The 14,067-nt window shown below is 43.2% G+C and overlaps 1 protein-coding gene across 5 annotated transcripts in view; it reads right to left on the reverse strand.

The window, feature by feature from the left end:
- Positions 1–9,648, reverse strand: part of TTC39B (tetratricopeptide repeat domain 39B) — a 76,586-nt gene extending 66,938 nt beyond the window's left edge. For 2 of the 5 annotated variants that reach the window (XM_072921805.1, XM_072921804.1), the window contains exons 1-2: positions 9,364–9,646; positions 7,168–7,294 (exon numbers count right to left, since the gene is read on the reverse strand). Coding sequence is in view for 2 of the 5 variants with exons in the window: in XM_002191359.6 (XP_002191395.3) it covers positions 9,364–9,414 (51 nt within the window). In the remaining 3 variants the exon portion in view is untranslated. Of the gene's footprint in view, positions 1–7,160; positions 7,295–9,363 lie in introns of all 5 variants that reach the window. The other 3 variants (XM_072921806.1, XM_002191359.6, XM_072921803.1) reach the window with 3 other exon arrangements.
- Between the last annotated feature and the right edge of the window lie 4,419 nt (positions 9,649–14,067).

Raw genomic sequence — 14,067 nt, forward strand, 5'->3', positions numbered from 1 at the left:
GTCTTGGCCATGTCCAGGCTCTAATCAAAACACATACAAACAGCAACATGTATCCAATTCTCAGACTGCTTCTCGAATCTTTAGCTGCAGTTTTTCTCCTTTTTCAAAATGAGAGCAGTGATCTATCATTTCTGTTCCCTCGAATATAATACTGTTTCTATTAATCCAGAAGAAACAGGATTTGCTGAAGTTACTGCCCACTAGATGGACATGGTGTGCTGGGCGGTATTCCTGCCAGCCTGCCACCAAAAACTGTGATCTTATCTCTACCTCCTGTGCTGGCGTCACACAGAAAAGAAAGCCATACTAGTTGCAGTAGCGACTAGTTGCAATACGTCCTTATGGTTAGGCAAGCTATGGAAGATTTACAGGAGGCACAAGATCAGACATGTCTATGACCTACTCCTACATTGAGTCATCCTGGTCCATGCTGTGAATTAATGTATAGGCTGCCAAGAAACCAAGTTCCTTTTCTCTTTCAACACACAACCACTTTGCCAAGAGAGAGGGCTTAGCAAGAACCTTTATCCAAGCCAAGGCATCAACTTCTGGCAGTTTCAACAAGCTCATCTGGTCTCGAGGGTTTTCCAAGCATATTGGCACCAATATGCAAAAGAACAAACATTTGCAGAACCAAACCTGTTTCCACAAAGTTATAACTCTCACATGGATTGACTGGAACTGAAAGAAGAAAACCATCCCCCTTTAGGCTTACATATGAAACAGAACTGGCTTCCCATGTAGGTTGTGTAAGAAACAGAACTGTCTTTCTTGAGTTGTGGATGGCTCAATCCTGGCAGTGTTCAAGGCTAGGATGGACAAGACCTTGAACAACCTGGTCGTGTAGGAGGTGTACCTGCCCTGGGTGGGAGTGTTGGGTCCAGATGATGTTTCATGTCAATTCAATCCCTTAACATTCTGTGATTCTACAGTGGCTGGCAAGTTATTAGCTACACTTACCGAGGCAGTTGTACAATTTAGAGTTGTAATTACAGTAACTTCCACCGCTCCAAGAAAAGGCTACATTAAAAGATATTAGATGCTACTTCCCACACCAGAATAGCAACAGTTCAATATAAAAATAATACCCAAAACCTTAAGCAAAAAGGTTAACTCTTCCTTTTGGTTATACTGTTTTCCATTCATATACAAGTATCACCACCTCACACCCCTCCTCCAATTAAAAAAAAAAAAAAAAACAACAAAACAAACAACCCAAAAACCAAATAAAACCTCAGCCTCAGAGAAGAAGTAAAGGCAAAATTTACTTCCCTTTTAAAATTCACTTCATAGGTACATTGCTTTCCCAGTTTACATCAGTTCTACTTCCCTAAGTGGCACATGGTGCTTTCTACAGTGATCCCACATTTGCCCATATCTTCTGTACCTTTTATCGCTTGCTCTGTGGAGAAACAGCTCACAGGTTAATAATAGTGAATACTAAATAAGAAAATTTAATTGGAATTCTGCATACTCCTTTTTCCCTCCAGTAAATCAACAAAGACTCAGGGTTTTTTTATGTAATCAGCTTTCAGATTTGGCCGCAGTCAGCCAAGGAACGCAAATGCGTGACTCTAGGAAGCAAGTAAGAAATGGAAAAACACAAAAAACAAAAGTAAGCCATCTAAGAACAACATAGGTAAGATAAAATTGGAGTACACATCCTATTTTGAATAGTAGTCACAAGGAAACACAGACCTCTCAATAGTACACCTATAAGTAAAGCTAAGTTTTGTTTGAACTTAAGAACTTCAGAATCTTGGAAGGACGGACAGTGACCTAATTTTGTTTACAGGTAAAAAAGAAATTACTAGTCATGTCTAGTTGTCCATTTGAGCTCCTGAAATAGAATGGTCCTTATCTTAGATGCAGATGTGCTCTGACACTAGGAAAGACCAACACCAAGAACCAGGAAAAACAGATGAGCCATGTGCCAAAGCGCAACACTTTGGAAAAAGCAGGCAAGAGGAGTACAAATTTTATATTATTTGGTTGACTAAAGTGTATTTCTCAAGGAAACAAAACCATACAAGTTAGATGAGTTAGATTTTTCTTTTTAATTATCCTTCAAGAGAGAAAGCACCCCCACTACTGCTTCCCAATTCCATATTTCCAACACATTCTGGTTTTTAAGGTGAAAAAGGTACCACAATAGCTTGCTTCCAGTTTCTCAAAGTCTCTGTGGAAATGCAGCTACCACCATCTTTTACCACTGAGACTGCTGAAGAATCCTCAGCATACACAGGAGAAAGAAAATAGCCAGTGCTGCACATTCTATAACTTATTCTAAAGTACATTATTATATTAAACTACTGATGTAAAGAAGCATACCACTAGGAGGTTCTTTCATCATAAGTGCAGCAGCTGCTGCAACAGTGGATGAAACTCTTGAGTACTTAAACCAAGTACTAACCGGCTTTTGAATTAAAGATGATGCTGGTTTCATTTGAAATTAGCTCTGAAGATAAACTGTCCAGGCTGGTAAAGCCAGCCTATACAGTGTTTATCCCTGCTTGGGCAGTTCAAGAGAGTACACCATGCATCATAAGACCTTCATTACCTAAATTTTCCTTAATAGCTTAGTTTAGAGATGAGGCACAGATTAGCTGAATTGGTCAAGCTGTCCTTAATACAAGCCTATCATGGCTTGTACCTACAACTAAGCCAGCAACTAAATACCACACAGATGCTCTCTCACCCCATCCCACCTCGTGTTCCCCATCCCATCCCCCCCACCCCGGCAGGGCTGTGTTTCAACCCTGAGGCAGTCAGTTCCAGGTGTACTTGACAACTCTCTAAGCAGAAGTGAAAGCAAACTGTGGCATACACTCTGCTGCCAAAGGGATTGAGAAAAATACACTAACAATATCAGTTGTGGCACCACTTGGCTGCCTTTGACTCTAGCTGTCACTGAAGTCCCAGCATATCCAGTACAGCAGCACTGAGAGGTGGCATGACTTCAATCAGGCCACAAGAGTCTACTGTCAGATTCCACTCTCCCTTAGACTTGACTGCTTATATGGTGCTATCAGAGGATAAGTGGGTCCTGATGATCACTCCTTGGCTCTGGAGTCGACTGATCAGATTCTGGGCAAGAATCATGGCATCTCTGCTGGTGCTAGGCAGAGGCACCAAGAGCCCACTGGTACCCTTTAATCCCTTGAAATGTACTCTCCTGAGGTAGCCTGTGCCAAGGATATACAGGGCCCCTGGGGCCATCACAGTAAGGTGCTTTTGCCACTCATTCCTAGTCAAGTTCACTTCAGCCTCCAATAGTCAGCTACCGGGATGCCCTTGTCACTACAAAAGTACAAATGAGTTTTTTATAGCTTGACTCTGCACTGGTGTTTGCTAGAGCCTTATACACCCATGGGTCTGACATGCTAGGCCATCGGATCCACAGAGTCTAATAAACATGACTGCCCCCCCTCCTCCACCTGGCTGGAGCATGCCCCCCCCCCCCCTTCCTGGTCACTGGACTGTCCACTTACTTCATATAAAGAAAATGAGATTAGAATTTCTTTCCCAAAAATTAGGAATAAGATAAAACCTTTTACTCTGGTAAACTGCCCACTGGAGACTGGAGGAACAACTTTCCTGGCAAAAAAACCTTTTGGGATTTTTTCCCTACAACTTGGGTACCAATGCCTCTAGGGCTGAAGATAGGTTTTCTATCCCACTTTCTCACATCTACTCTGTGATCCCTCAGATAAAAACACAAAGCAACCCACTGTGTCTACCCTCTACATCCTCTCTCTTGAGCAGAAGAACATTTACTCTTAACAGCAAAGATACTGGCCAATACAGATGGGGAGTAGGATCTATATTTTGTTGTTGTTGCTGGAACATCTTAGAATAGTTTTTCCCATTTCTCAACCAGTTTTTCCACAGCAAATCCATAGTGACTCTGTATTGCCAGAGTTGGCAAGCCACTTTGCCCACCATCACCGCCTCTTTGTCTCCCCAGCTACCCAGTTTTGTCTCATTACCACCAATAAATTGCCACACAACAATGGTACATGGTGTGCGTTATTCATATTACCACCCCATCAGTCATGCACACTGGATTTCACCTGGATCTGTGAGTAACTGCACATTGTTTTGGTCATAATAAATCATCTCTAGCATGGTTAATTCCCTCAGATACTGGACGTGGTGGTCCCACTAGTCTGGGTGGCATATAACATCTCCATTGAAGGGATACCTCTCTTTCACACTTGACAGAAGTCACCTCCAGAGGCTGATGACTTGTATCCTTTTCCTAACTGCCTTGTTAATGCCCCCTTCTGTAGAAAATAATCTCACCTGCTTCCCTACTCTAAAATTCCAGGCTACTAACCCCGTTACTGCAGCACCAAAGCAGGCAGGTAACAATGTGCTCATCTGGAGGATGGGTGAAGTCTCTTCACATATTTCACACTCACAGATAAGGTATTGAATTGTTGTCTCTTTTCTGTCTTTTCCTCCTGCTCTTGCAATAGCCCTGCTTCACCCTACTTTACTATGAGCTTTCTTCTCTGTCCATTTCTTCTTTTTATATGAGTGGCTGATACCTGTAAGGGTTGCTCCAGCTGCAATGCCCATCAATGGAGTTAGAGCCTGTCACCTTCCCAACATATTCAAGATCTTCTCTTCCTCTGATGGTACTGAGTAGGACTTTCCCTTCATGAAGCCATACTGGCTCTGATACCTGCATTGTCCTTTGGATGTTTTTCAGTAATTCCCAGAACAATCTCCACACTTTTACTGGTCACTGAAGTGAGACTGAGAGGCCTGTAATTTCCAGGATCACCTTCATAGTCCCTTCTCTTGGGAAAATGTTAGCCAAGATTGCAATTGACTGGTACTTTTGATATCTGTTAACATATCACTTAATGCAAGGGAGGTAGCATTGAACTACTTACTCAGCCAACACCCTAATCAGTCTAATTGTTTCAGCGCTACTCCTGTACTAAGTTGTGGCATCAGAAGAGCTGTTGAGATTCTTTTTGAGGGACCCCAAGGTATAAAATTGTCATTACAGTCTGGTTTATAGTGATGAACACATTCTCCAGATTCCCAAGACCATTAAAAATCATTGAAAGAGATCTTGTGACAAATGACATCAGCCAGCTCTTTTGAGCTTGTGGCTGAATCCCATCAGGCCCCACAGACTTCTGGGGATCCAGCTAGTTTTTCATTCTTACAGCCATGGTCCTCCAGCTCAAGGTGCTGGGACATGCTTACCCCTTTTTCAGTATTGACAAGAGAAGCAAAGAAAGTGTTAAACATCTCTGCCTTGTCTGTGTCTGTTTGTGAAGTGCTCATCCTCATCCTGTAATGGGATAACATTATTTCTGCACTGCCTTTTGCTACTGACATATCAAACGGCAAAACCTTTTTTTAATTGTTCTGACAGTCCTGGACATCTTCAACTCCAGCTGAGCTTTGAATACACAAATTTTCTCCTTACAATGGGGAGCACCATCTCTGTATTCCTCCCATGTCACTAATATAACAAATGCTTTTAAAATTTTATTCTCACATATTATAGTCAGATTTATTATTACCTGAACTCATCATCCTTCCATTTGACACAAGAAAAAGGTTTAACCGCAGTCATCAACCAAGTATCACACAGCCACTCATTTGCTCTCCTCTCTTGCCAGTGAGATGGGAATAAGATTGGGTGGAAAAGGTAAAATCCATGGGCTGAGATAAAGACAGTTTAATAATTGAAATAAAGTAAAATTAATAACAATAACAACAGTATAAAACGGAGAAAGAGAAAGTGAAAAAACCCAAGGGAAAGAAGCGATACACAACACAATTTTTCCCTACCTGCTGACTGATACCCAGACTGTCCCCAAGCAGTGATTGGTCCCTCCCAGCCAGCTCCCCCCAGTTTATATATTGGGCATGATATTCAAGGTTATCCCGGCCATGCTCCCTCACAGCTTCTTGTGCACCTGGTTGCTGGCAGCGCATGAGGCACTGAAAGTTCTTGGTTTAGGGTAAGCACTACTTAGCAACAGCTAGAAATCACTGTTGTTTAAAGGATGCTCGTACTAAATCCAAAACACAGCATAGCGCCAATTAACTCTATCCCAGAAAAAGTCAGGACGAACCTTAGAGTTTACCACTGCAAGGGCACCAAATCACCTTCAGATCTGTAAATAATCCTTAGTCTGGCTCCCTTCAGCCAAGCAAGGAATTCTTTTAGCATCTAGATGCTTCTTAATCATAAATCTTTCTGTCTCGCCGCAACCCTTAGATAAACAAGGACCATGACTGGGTTTGTGGGTTAATTTTTTTTTAATTGATAGGGAATCCCCAAGTAACCAATTAAGCTGGCTTTAAGACTTCGAAAAACCAGGGCAGCAAAGACTGAACTTAATGGGAAGCAGATCTGGCCCGCTATTTTAAGTAATCTTCAGACAGTGGTGGTGGGGATGGGAAAAGGGTGGATGTGGAGAAGAATTAAAGTTTTGCTTGAAGACTCTCCAGTGGCTGGAAATGCTACTATGCCCTTACGTGTATCTGTTCTAGATTTCCAGCCCATTCCAAAGGAATAACAGTGTGAATTCTTTTAGGTGGTGAAGTCAGTGTCATATAGCGGTTTAGGTGTTGATGGTTTATCAGGTCTGAGTTCACAACTAGCCACACCACAGGTGAACACTTTGATCACATATAATCAGGAACTGCTTCCTAACAGAGAATGACCACAAACACATTTCAACACCACAGAAGCAACACTCACTCAGGAAAATCCTGAATTTAACAGCTATTTGTTTTCCCAGATAGCATACCCTTAACATTATCTCATTTATACAGCCTCTTAGTCTTAGGTCTCTGGTTCCTCTTGGTGGGTTTCTTTTCCTTTAAATAAAAAACCACCAATGGACTAATACACTTATGTTTTTTTAAAAAAATCCAAGGATTTATTTACGCTTCATGCCATTTTCTTGATGTGCCCATTGGAAAGCTACAGCTGCAGCCAATGAGACATAAATCAGAAAAAAAAATAAAACAACCGCCATAAAACCTCAAACGAACAAAAAGAAAAACAAAAACCCAAACAAACAAAAACCCCATGGTATCTAGCACTTCCTTGAGCTGCAAGAAGCATGAGGAAAAGCACAAACTTTATTCAGGGACAGACTACAGCAGGGGGCAGCTACCTGGTACCTTATGCTTGGACTTTAGAAGAAGGGTTCTTGCTGGTCTATGTCCTGTTAAGTAGGAAACAACTTCAAGGTTTAGATTAACATATTCCTCTTCAAAGCTTCAGGGGCGAAGAAGCATTCACAAGTCCCTGCAAAGCAAAATTCTATGCTAAAAGCTATGTTCATATAGTACGAAGCACGCACACTTAAATCAGGAAGAAGAGCTCCCATCTGCCATGTTCTATGTAAACAATACTATTTAGATGCACATAGCTCATAAAGGCTTATAAGTCTTCTGCTACTTCTGTATCTCAGCATCACACTCACTGCAAACACCAAAAAAAATGCTGACACCTAAAAACAATTACCATGCGCAAAAAGTCACAACAAGCTTATTAGCAAAGAGACGATACTGAACCTGTAGGCAAAGAGAGTCTACAGTAGTCTAGACAACTTCTGCTACAAAAGCAGTGACCGTCCCTTCTCCTCCTGAACTCCGGAATCTGACCAGGAAAAATCAAAGTACTTTCTGCATTACCACTATAGGTCTGTTTCAGATTCCAAAGAATCAAGCACTAAGCAAATCAAGCACACGCAAAGAACATGAGATCTTTTAGGTTTATACTAAGTAAATTATACACTTTTTTAAAGCTATTGTTCAAATAACTCCTCTTTCATGGGCTTTTATGCCTACCTTTTAATTCTAATTTGTTTTTGTATGGCAGCTTCTTTTCCTCTAAAAAAAATTAGCATTTAACACCAAACTCAATGAAGTATATTCTTTCCTACTGTTTATACAGAACAGCTGGGCTACAACAAAGTTGCTGAATACCTGTTCAACAGCTGTGAATTCCAACTATTTGCTTACTGAGAGAGCTGCAAGAACTAGTTAATAACATTTTTCTCCCTCCTCTGGAAAAAAATCTCAGCTTCACAGAGATGACTTTATCATTTTGCAGTGATTCACTCTGGTATACAATGAAATTCAAGCATTTCACATCCTCTTCACTGTTGCCACATATAACCTTAGGAAGCAGAAACTTTCACAGCATGCTCTGAAATACAGGCTAACATATATTCCCATTCCCTAATCAAGAACAAGCTAGTTCCACTGAACTACACAGTGTAGCAAGTCCAATGTAGACATTAGTCACTTACCACATCGCACAAAATACTACCACACCTCAAACACTGGGCGCTGAAAAAAAACCCAATCTATTAAGTACTCATTCATAAAGTGTCTTCAGCAAAATTTGGGCTGATTTGCCTTGCCAGTCTTCCTGAAGAAGCTGCTGGATGCCCACATCATTCATTCCAGACTGTGCAGTCAAAAATCAAGTCTATGTTGCCACACGTGCCTGCCAGGACTGCGTGTATCTGTGTATCTGTGTTTAAAAGCACGACCCAGTTAAAACTGTCGCAGTTTGGCAATAGCATTCTCAAAAGCTCATCTAGGACAATACTTTTCAATCACCAGTTTCCAAGAGGTATTGTCAAGGAATCCTGCTACTGAGTTCTCCTACACTGACAGTGTAACAAGGAAAATCTTCAAGTTTAAGCGATCGTTTGAAAGGGTTTCTGTCTGGGCTGTTTGTAGCACGTTTAATAAAACAACGGTGAAATTAAAAACGCATCTTACATAAACTCCAGCTCTGAGCAGCTGCATTTCGCAGGCAGAGAAAGTGCCCGTGGCAGACCCGAGGCACACAGGGCCCTCCCGGGCACCCCGACAGCGAGGCCTGGCCAAGCGCACCGCGGGGTCGCCGCTGCCCGCGCACCGCACCTCGCCCCCGGCTGGGACGCACGGCGGAGCGGCGGCGCGGCACCCTCGCACGGAGCAGCGCAGGAGCTGGGGTTAAAGAAAAAATTAATAAAAAAAAAAAAAAAAAAAAAAAGAAAGAAAAAAAAGGAAGAAATCAAGAAAGGATACTTGAAAAAGAAAAAAACAAGCAAATGAGGGGGATACGGGAAGGGGCAGCTTGCGGCCCCGCTGCCGGGACAACTCTCCCCAACTCCAAGCGACGGAGTCGCCTCTAGAGCGGCGGTCAGGCCTGCCCCTGTCCTGTCCGGCCGCCCGGCCCCACGGCGGAGCAGGTGGGTGACCGACGGCTGGTGCCGGGGAGCCCCTGCCGCATCTCCCCCGCCGCCGCCGCGCCGGCGGGGACGGCCGCTCGCTGCCCTCACGCCCGGAGCCCCTCGGCAGCCGCCCTCCGGTTACCTCCTCGCCGCCGCCGCCGCTCTCCTCCGTGCCGTTTCCTACGCTCGCCATGTTCCCTCTCCGCTGTCCGCCGCGAGAGATCTCTGCGGCCGCCGAGCGCCGTCCGCTGCTCACAGCCCAGTGGCGACACTGGCCCTGGCCCTTCCCGGCCGCCCCCGCTCGATCCGGCCCGGTCTGGCCCGGCCCCACTGCTCCCGCCCGGTCCGTCCGGGCCGCGCTCGCCGCCTCCTCCCGCCCCGGCCGCCCCGGCGGCCGCGCCCCCTCGTTTGCATGGCAGCGCCCGCCCCCGCCGGTCGCGCCCCGCCGGCCCTCGGCGACCGCCCGCGCCGCCTCTCGGCCGGGGCGGATCGGGATGTCCCGGGGCCGCCGGACCCGGGGGCGGTCCGAGTGCAGCTGGACGGGTCGGAGCAAGCGGAGCGTCGTCCCAAACTCATGCCGAAGCCCCCGTCCTTCCCCCACCTCCAGTCACGCTGCGGCTTCGCGCCACCGTGAGCGGCTTCACTGACCGAGGTGCCGCAGAGCTTCACGCAGTCCTTCCCGCGGTGTCCTTTGCAGTGCCGGGTTACCTGGGCGGCAGCCCGGGCCGGTTCAACGCCCCTGAACCAGCGGCGGCGGACTGGCGGTCTGTGCCGGGCGGCTGCTCCAGGGAAGGGCAGCGCGGGCTGTGCTCGTGTGCGGAGGGGCGTGCAGACCCTGCCCCTCCGATGTTGTCAGTGACCTACAGGTATTCAGTATCCGATGTCTGGGAGAAACTTGCGCTTCAGCTCCCAGTGGCCAGGCTCTGGGGAAGAACGGCTTCATCACCATGCTGGCTATCACTTGCAAATAAAGTCCACAAAGCAGCTCTCTGCGAACTTTTAGAGTCCCCCACCTGGCATTGTCCTGTCTTTAGTTCACAGTAGCATAATGATCTTTGCTCAAAATCTACCGATTTCCGCTTTTCTGTATTCTGCCAGCTGAGGTCAATGCCAACTAAAAGGCAGGTAGCATGATGCCCACTTTCTACTGATTAGTTGTCTGTCACAGTCCTTGTTAAAAAATACATACAGTTTTGTTAGTCTGGCTTCCATCAGATCCAGAGAGGGATTACCAGAGAAAGAGAATTGAACAGATTCAGCTAACCAGGAGGAAGATACAGTCTAAGAGCTTTTTGCAATATTTGGGAATATAGTCTAGATTGGTCCTTAAGTCTAAGAACAGGCAGAAGTGTAGCCTTTCATTGTAGACTGACAACTGAAGTGTCCCTACTAACCTTAGATAGACTGATCTGCTATATCTGTTATTTTTTACCCAGCTCAGCTAAGTAAACAGGGGAGAGGAACCTAGCACAAATACATTCATCTTTCCTGCAAAATTCCATTAGGGTACCACAGTACCACAGACACACTGTTCTCCCATTCTCATATTGCACTTGAATGACATACTGCATTTGAATGGCATTCTCATATTGCACTTTACTGGAAACTTCCTGGAAGATACTGCAGTGATATTAATATTTTTCAGGATTGAACTGAAGCACATGAAATATACCAGTCATGTAAAAGCAGAAGACAGGCTCATACATGCTTTGTATTTGACTCACAGCACAGTCATTTCTGCCCACGTCAGCTCCACCTGAAACCTTTTTTATGATGCTGACAAGAATTATTCTGCAATTTATCAATCTCTTTTGAAGACATGATTCCCTTTCTGTTTTTCTACTTCAAAGGCAATCCCTTTGAGGTATCTTTTAGCTTAAAGCAGCATACAACCTCAATTTCAAACCCAGTTTTTAACCATTATTATTATTTAGCAGAATCCTGTGGGATATGTATTATATGTATAGGATTACAATTAATACATAAGGTCTGGATGAGAACTAGCTTTGCCATTTGTTACAATGCTACACATCTAAGCAGTTATGCACTAGCAACAGAGAATAAAAACATAGCATGAGCATGATCAAGTTCTTGTAGAAACTTAATATACTATAGCACCAACACTTCTACAGTTAGGTTGGGGAAATCCCATCAATATGCAGAGTGGTAAGTCATGCCTGGTTACTCTGTGTGTGGAAGACATAGCTCCATGAGTTAATGTACTCAGCAAGCTCAAGATCAAGGACTAGTTCATCACCATTTTGTCAAAATTAACTCTTGATAGGTTTCATTTATATGATTATATTCTCTCTTCCCCACCAAGTCCTTTAGTTCATTTATACTCTTGGGCTGATTGAGGGTGATATATATCAATAGGCTTTCTCCAGTCAGAACAAAGATGTATACTAAAGTAATTGTGGAGGAGATGACTGCATCAAATCATGTCTGATCGAGGTAGCTAAGGCAGGAAAATTACTGTTGAAGTCTGAATACAAGCCCTGGGAATGGCAGAGCCATTTGTGAGTTTTACTTGCTTTTTAGAAGCTTCCACGGTGCTTGCTTTTACTAAAGTCATTTAATAATGTCATAATTGTCAAATATCAAAAAGGACATCTCAAAACCACACCCCAATTTGCTTTAATCGAGTTTAATTATTCCTCCCATTCTCACTTGAAATGTAAGGATTAAAGAAAATCTTTGTAAATTCCTCTTACAGTTTTCCATTAAAAACAAAACCAAACGTATCACTTCTGAAGGAATATTAACAAAAATAATAGGTCTTAATCCTCTGAGAAGCCGACAGCGGTTCTCAGCCAGCTCTAGTTTCTATCCATTTGACTGTAGGTGTCTTGCAGAAAGACTTAGGAAGATTATGAGTTCATTGCTAATCTTTCAAAGACTATTAAGGGAACATTCCAGTGGATATGTTGAAAGATTTTGCTGTGATCTGACAGAGGAGGCAAGACCTTGAGAGTCTATTCTCCTCTGTTAAGTATAGCTGGATAGAATTCCCACACAGAAAAAGCCTGCCTATATGTTCCCCATTTTCACAGCCACAACTTTCATGCTTCTGTGTGTTAACATTGTTTGGACATTTGATAACTCTTCTAGTGTAGCCTATCACAGTATAGCTATTCACTGTGAATTTATCTCATTATAAGAATTCATGGGACAATTTGGAAAAAGAAGTATCTTTCTTTTTGTATTGTTTTCAACTTGAGCAATTAAATTCAGATCTTACATGGATGAAGATTCCTATTCTGCCCTTTATGATTAGATAATATAGAATAATAAAATCCACCTCAGTATAAACACTTGATAGTGATTCAATTTTCTTGAAGACTAGAAAATTATCCATGAGAATAGGCTCTCTGTTAAAGAAGCCTAGGAAATTGTCCTAGCAGTTCTACAGCTATTTTCCAGCGGGGTTACTCTGTCTTAGACTCAAACAAACAGCAAAGTTGTAAATAACACTCATTAAACAATTAGCAGTTCCTGATGGAGATAGGGCAAGCAAGCAGGGCAGAAACCAGCTCCCGCCTAGTTCCAGAAGTACTGTTTCATAAACTACCTATTAGAACAGTGAGTACTCAGAGCAGTACAAACTGCATGTGACTCTACCCACAAAAACACCTTGTGAAATATTTTTTGAGAGGGTCAGAATCACCATATTTGAGGAACACCTTTCAAGAGCAAGAGAATGAAATTTCTTACTGCTCCACTGAGTTAGAAGCTGGCAAAAAAAAAAAGAAAAAAAAACAAACAAAAAAAATCCCAAAAAACCAGCAAACCACAGTCATATATATTAGAAGCAACTTGTCAGAGATACGATTCTGTTAAAAACAAACAAACAAACAAACAAACAACAACAAAAAACCAAACAAGATGTAACGGCCAAGAGCAAAAGAACTGCTGACAGTGTATTTCCCTTTGGATTATAACTGCCATGCCATAACCTCTAGGCAATTAAGGGTTTTTTAACCAGCACTTATTTTGCCAGGTGAGCTGAAGCAACACCTCTTCTTGATGGGAACCAGTATGAAAATATTATTTCTTTCCACAAGCTGAGCTAGTCTGTGACACAAACAGTGTTTCAGCTATTACTATAGTAACAGCAGTAATCCCTTTAGAATTAAAACACATGAGAGTGCATTGATGCATACATGTAGTGGTATGAGGAGGCTAAGGTAGATTCTAAGATAAATTCAATTCTTGGCACATACACACACACAGACACTACCCAATCCTGCAACAAGTTTTATCCTAGGCTCTAGGAGGAATATTAACTCACAGTCCCAGCACCCATTTTCCCACATCCACTGGAAGGAGGGGGTAGCAAGACACAAAGCAGCCCAGCTAGCTAAGTAAATGCCACAGTTAAAAGCACTAGATTAAGGCAAAACATGCTCAAAACATGTGGTCTGGCCTTGGGCCCCAAAAAACTCCAAAGGGCTGGACTAAGGACTTGAATCAACACACCAATACATAATTTTTATGAAAGACATGGAAAAAAGTTGGCTTTCCGAAACACCTGGCATGCATGGAGGCAGTACAACAGCCTAGAGTATTTGTGTTCTGCAGATTACAGATATAGACATCAAGTAAAGCTGAAAGTATTATATTGTTACACTTAGGAGTGAAAATATTCTACCCACAGTAAGCTGCCTCATCTAAATCCTCTTTGTTGGACCTCTCAGGAATTTTATTTGGAAGTGAAGAACCTTGGTGTTATTTCTTTCACAAATATATATATGCAGAGATTTTATTTGAACACTTAGACTTTCATACTCTGCTAGGCATTCTTTTAGAGAACCAGAGTGATTTCAAACTCCCAGATCTTGTTTCT

Source organism: Taeniopygia guttata, chromosome Z (genome assembly GCF_048771995.1).
Source record: "Taeniopygia guttata chromosome Z, bTaeGut7.mat, whole genome shotgun sequence".
Lineage (NCBI taxonomy): Eukaryota > Metazoa > Chordata > Aves > Passeriformes > Estrildidae > Taeniopygia > Taeniopygia guttata.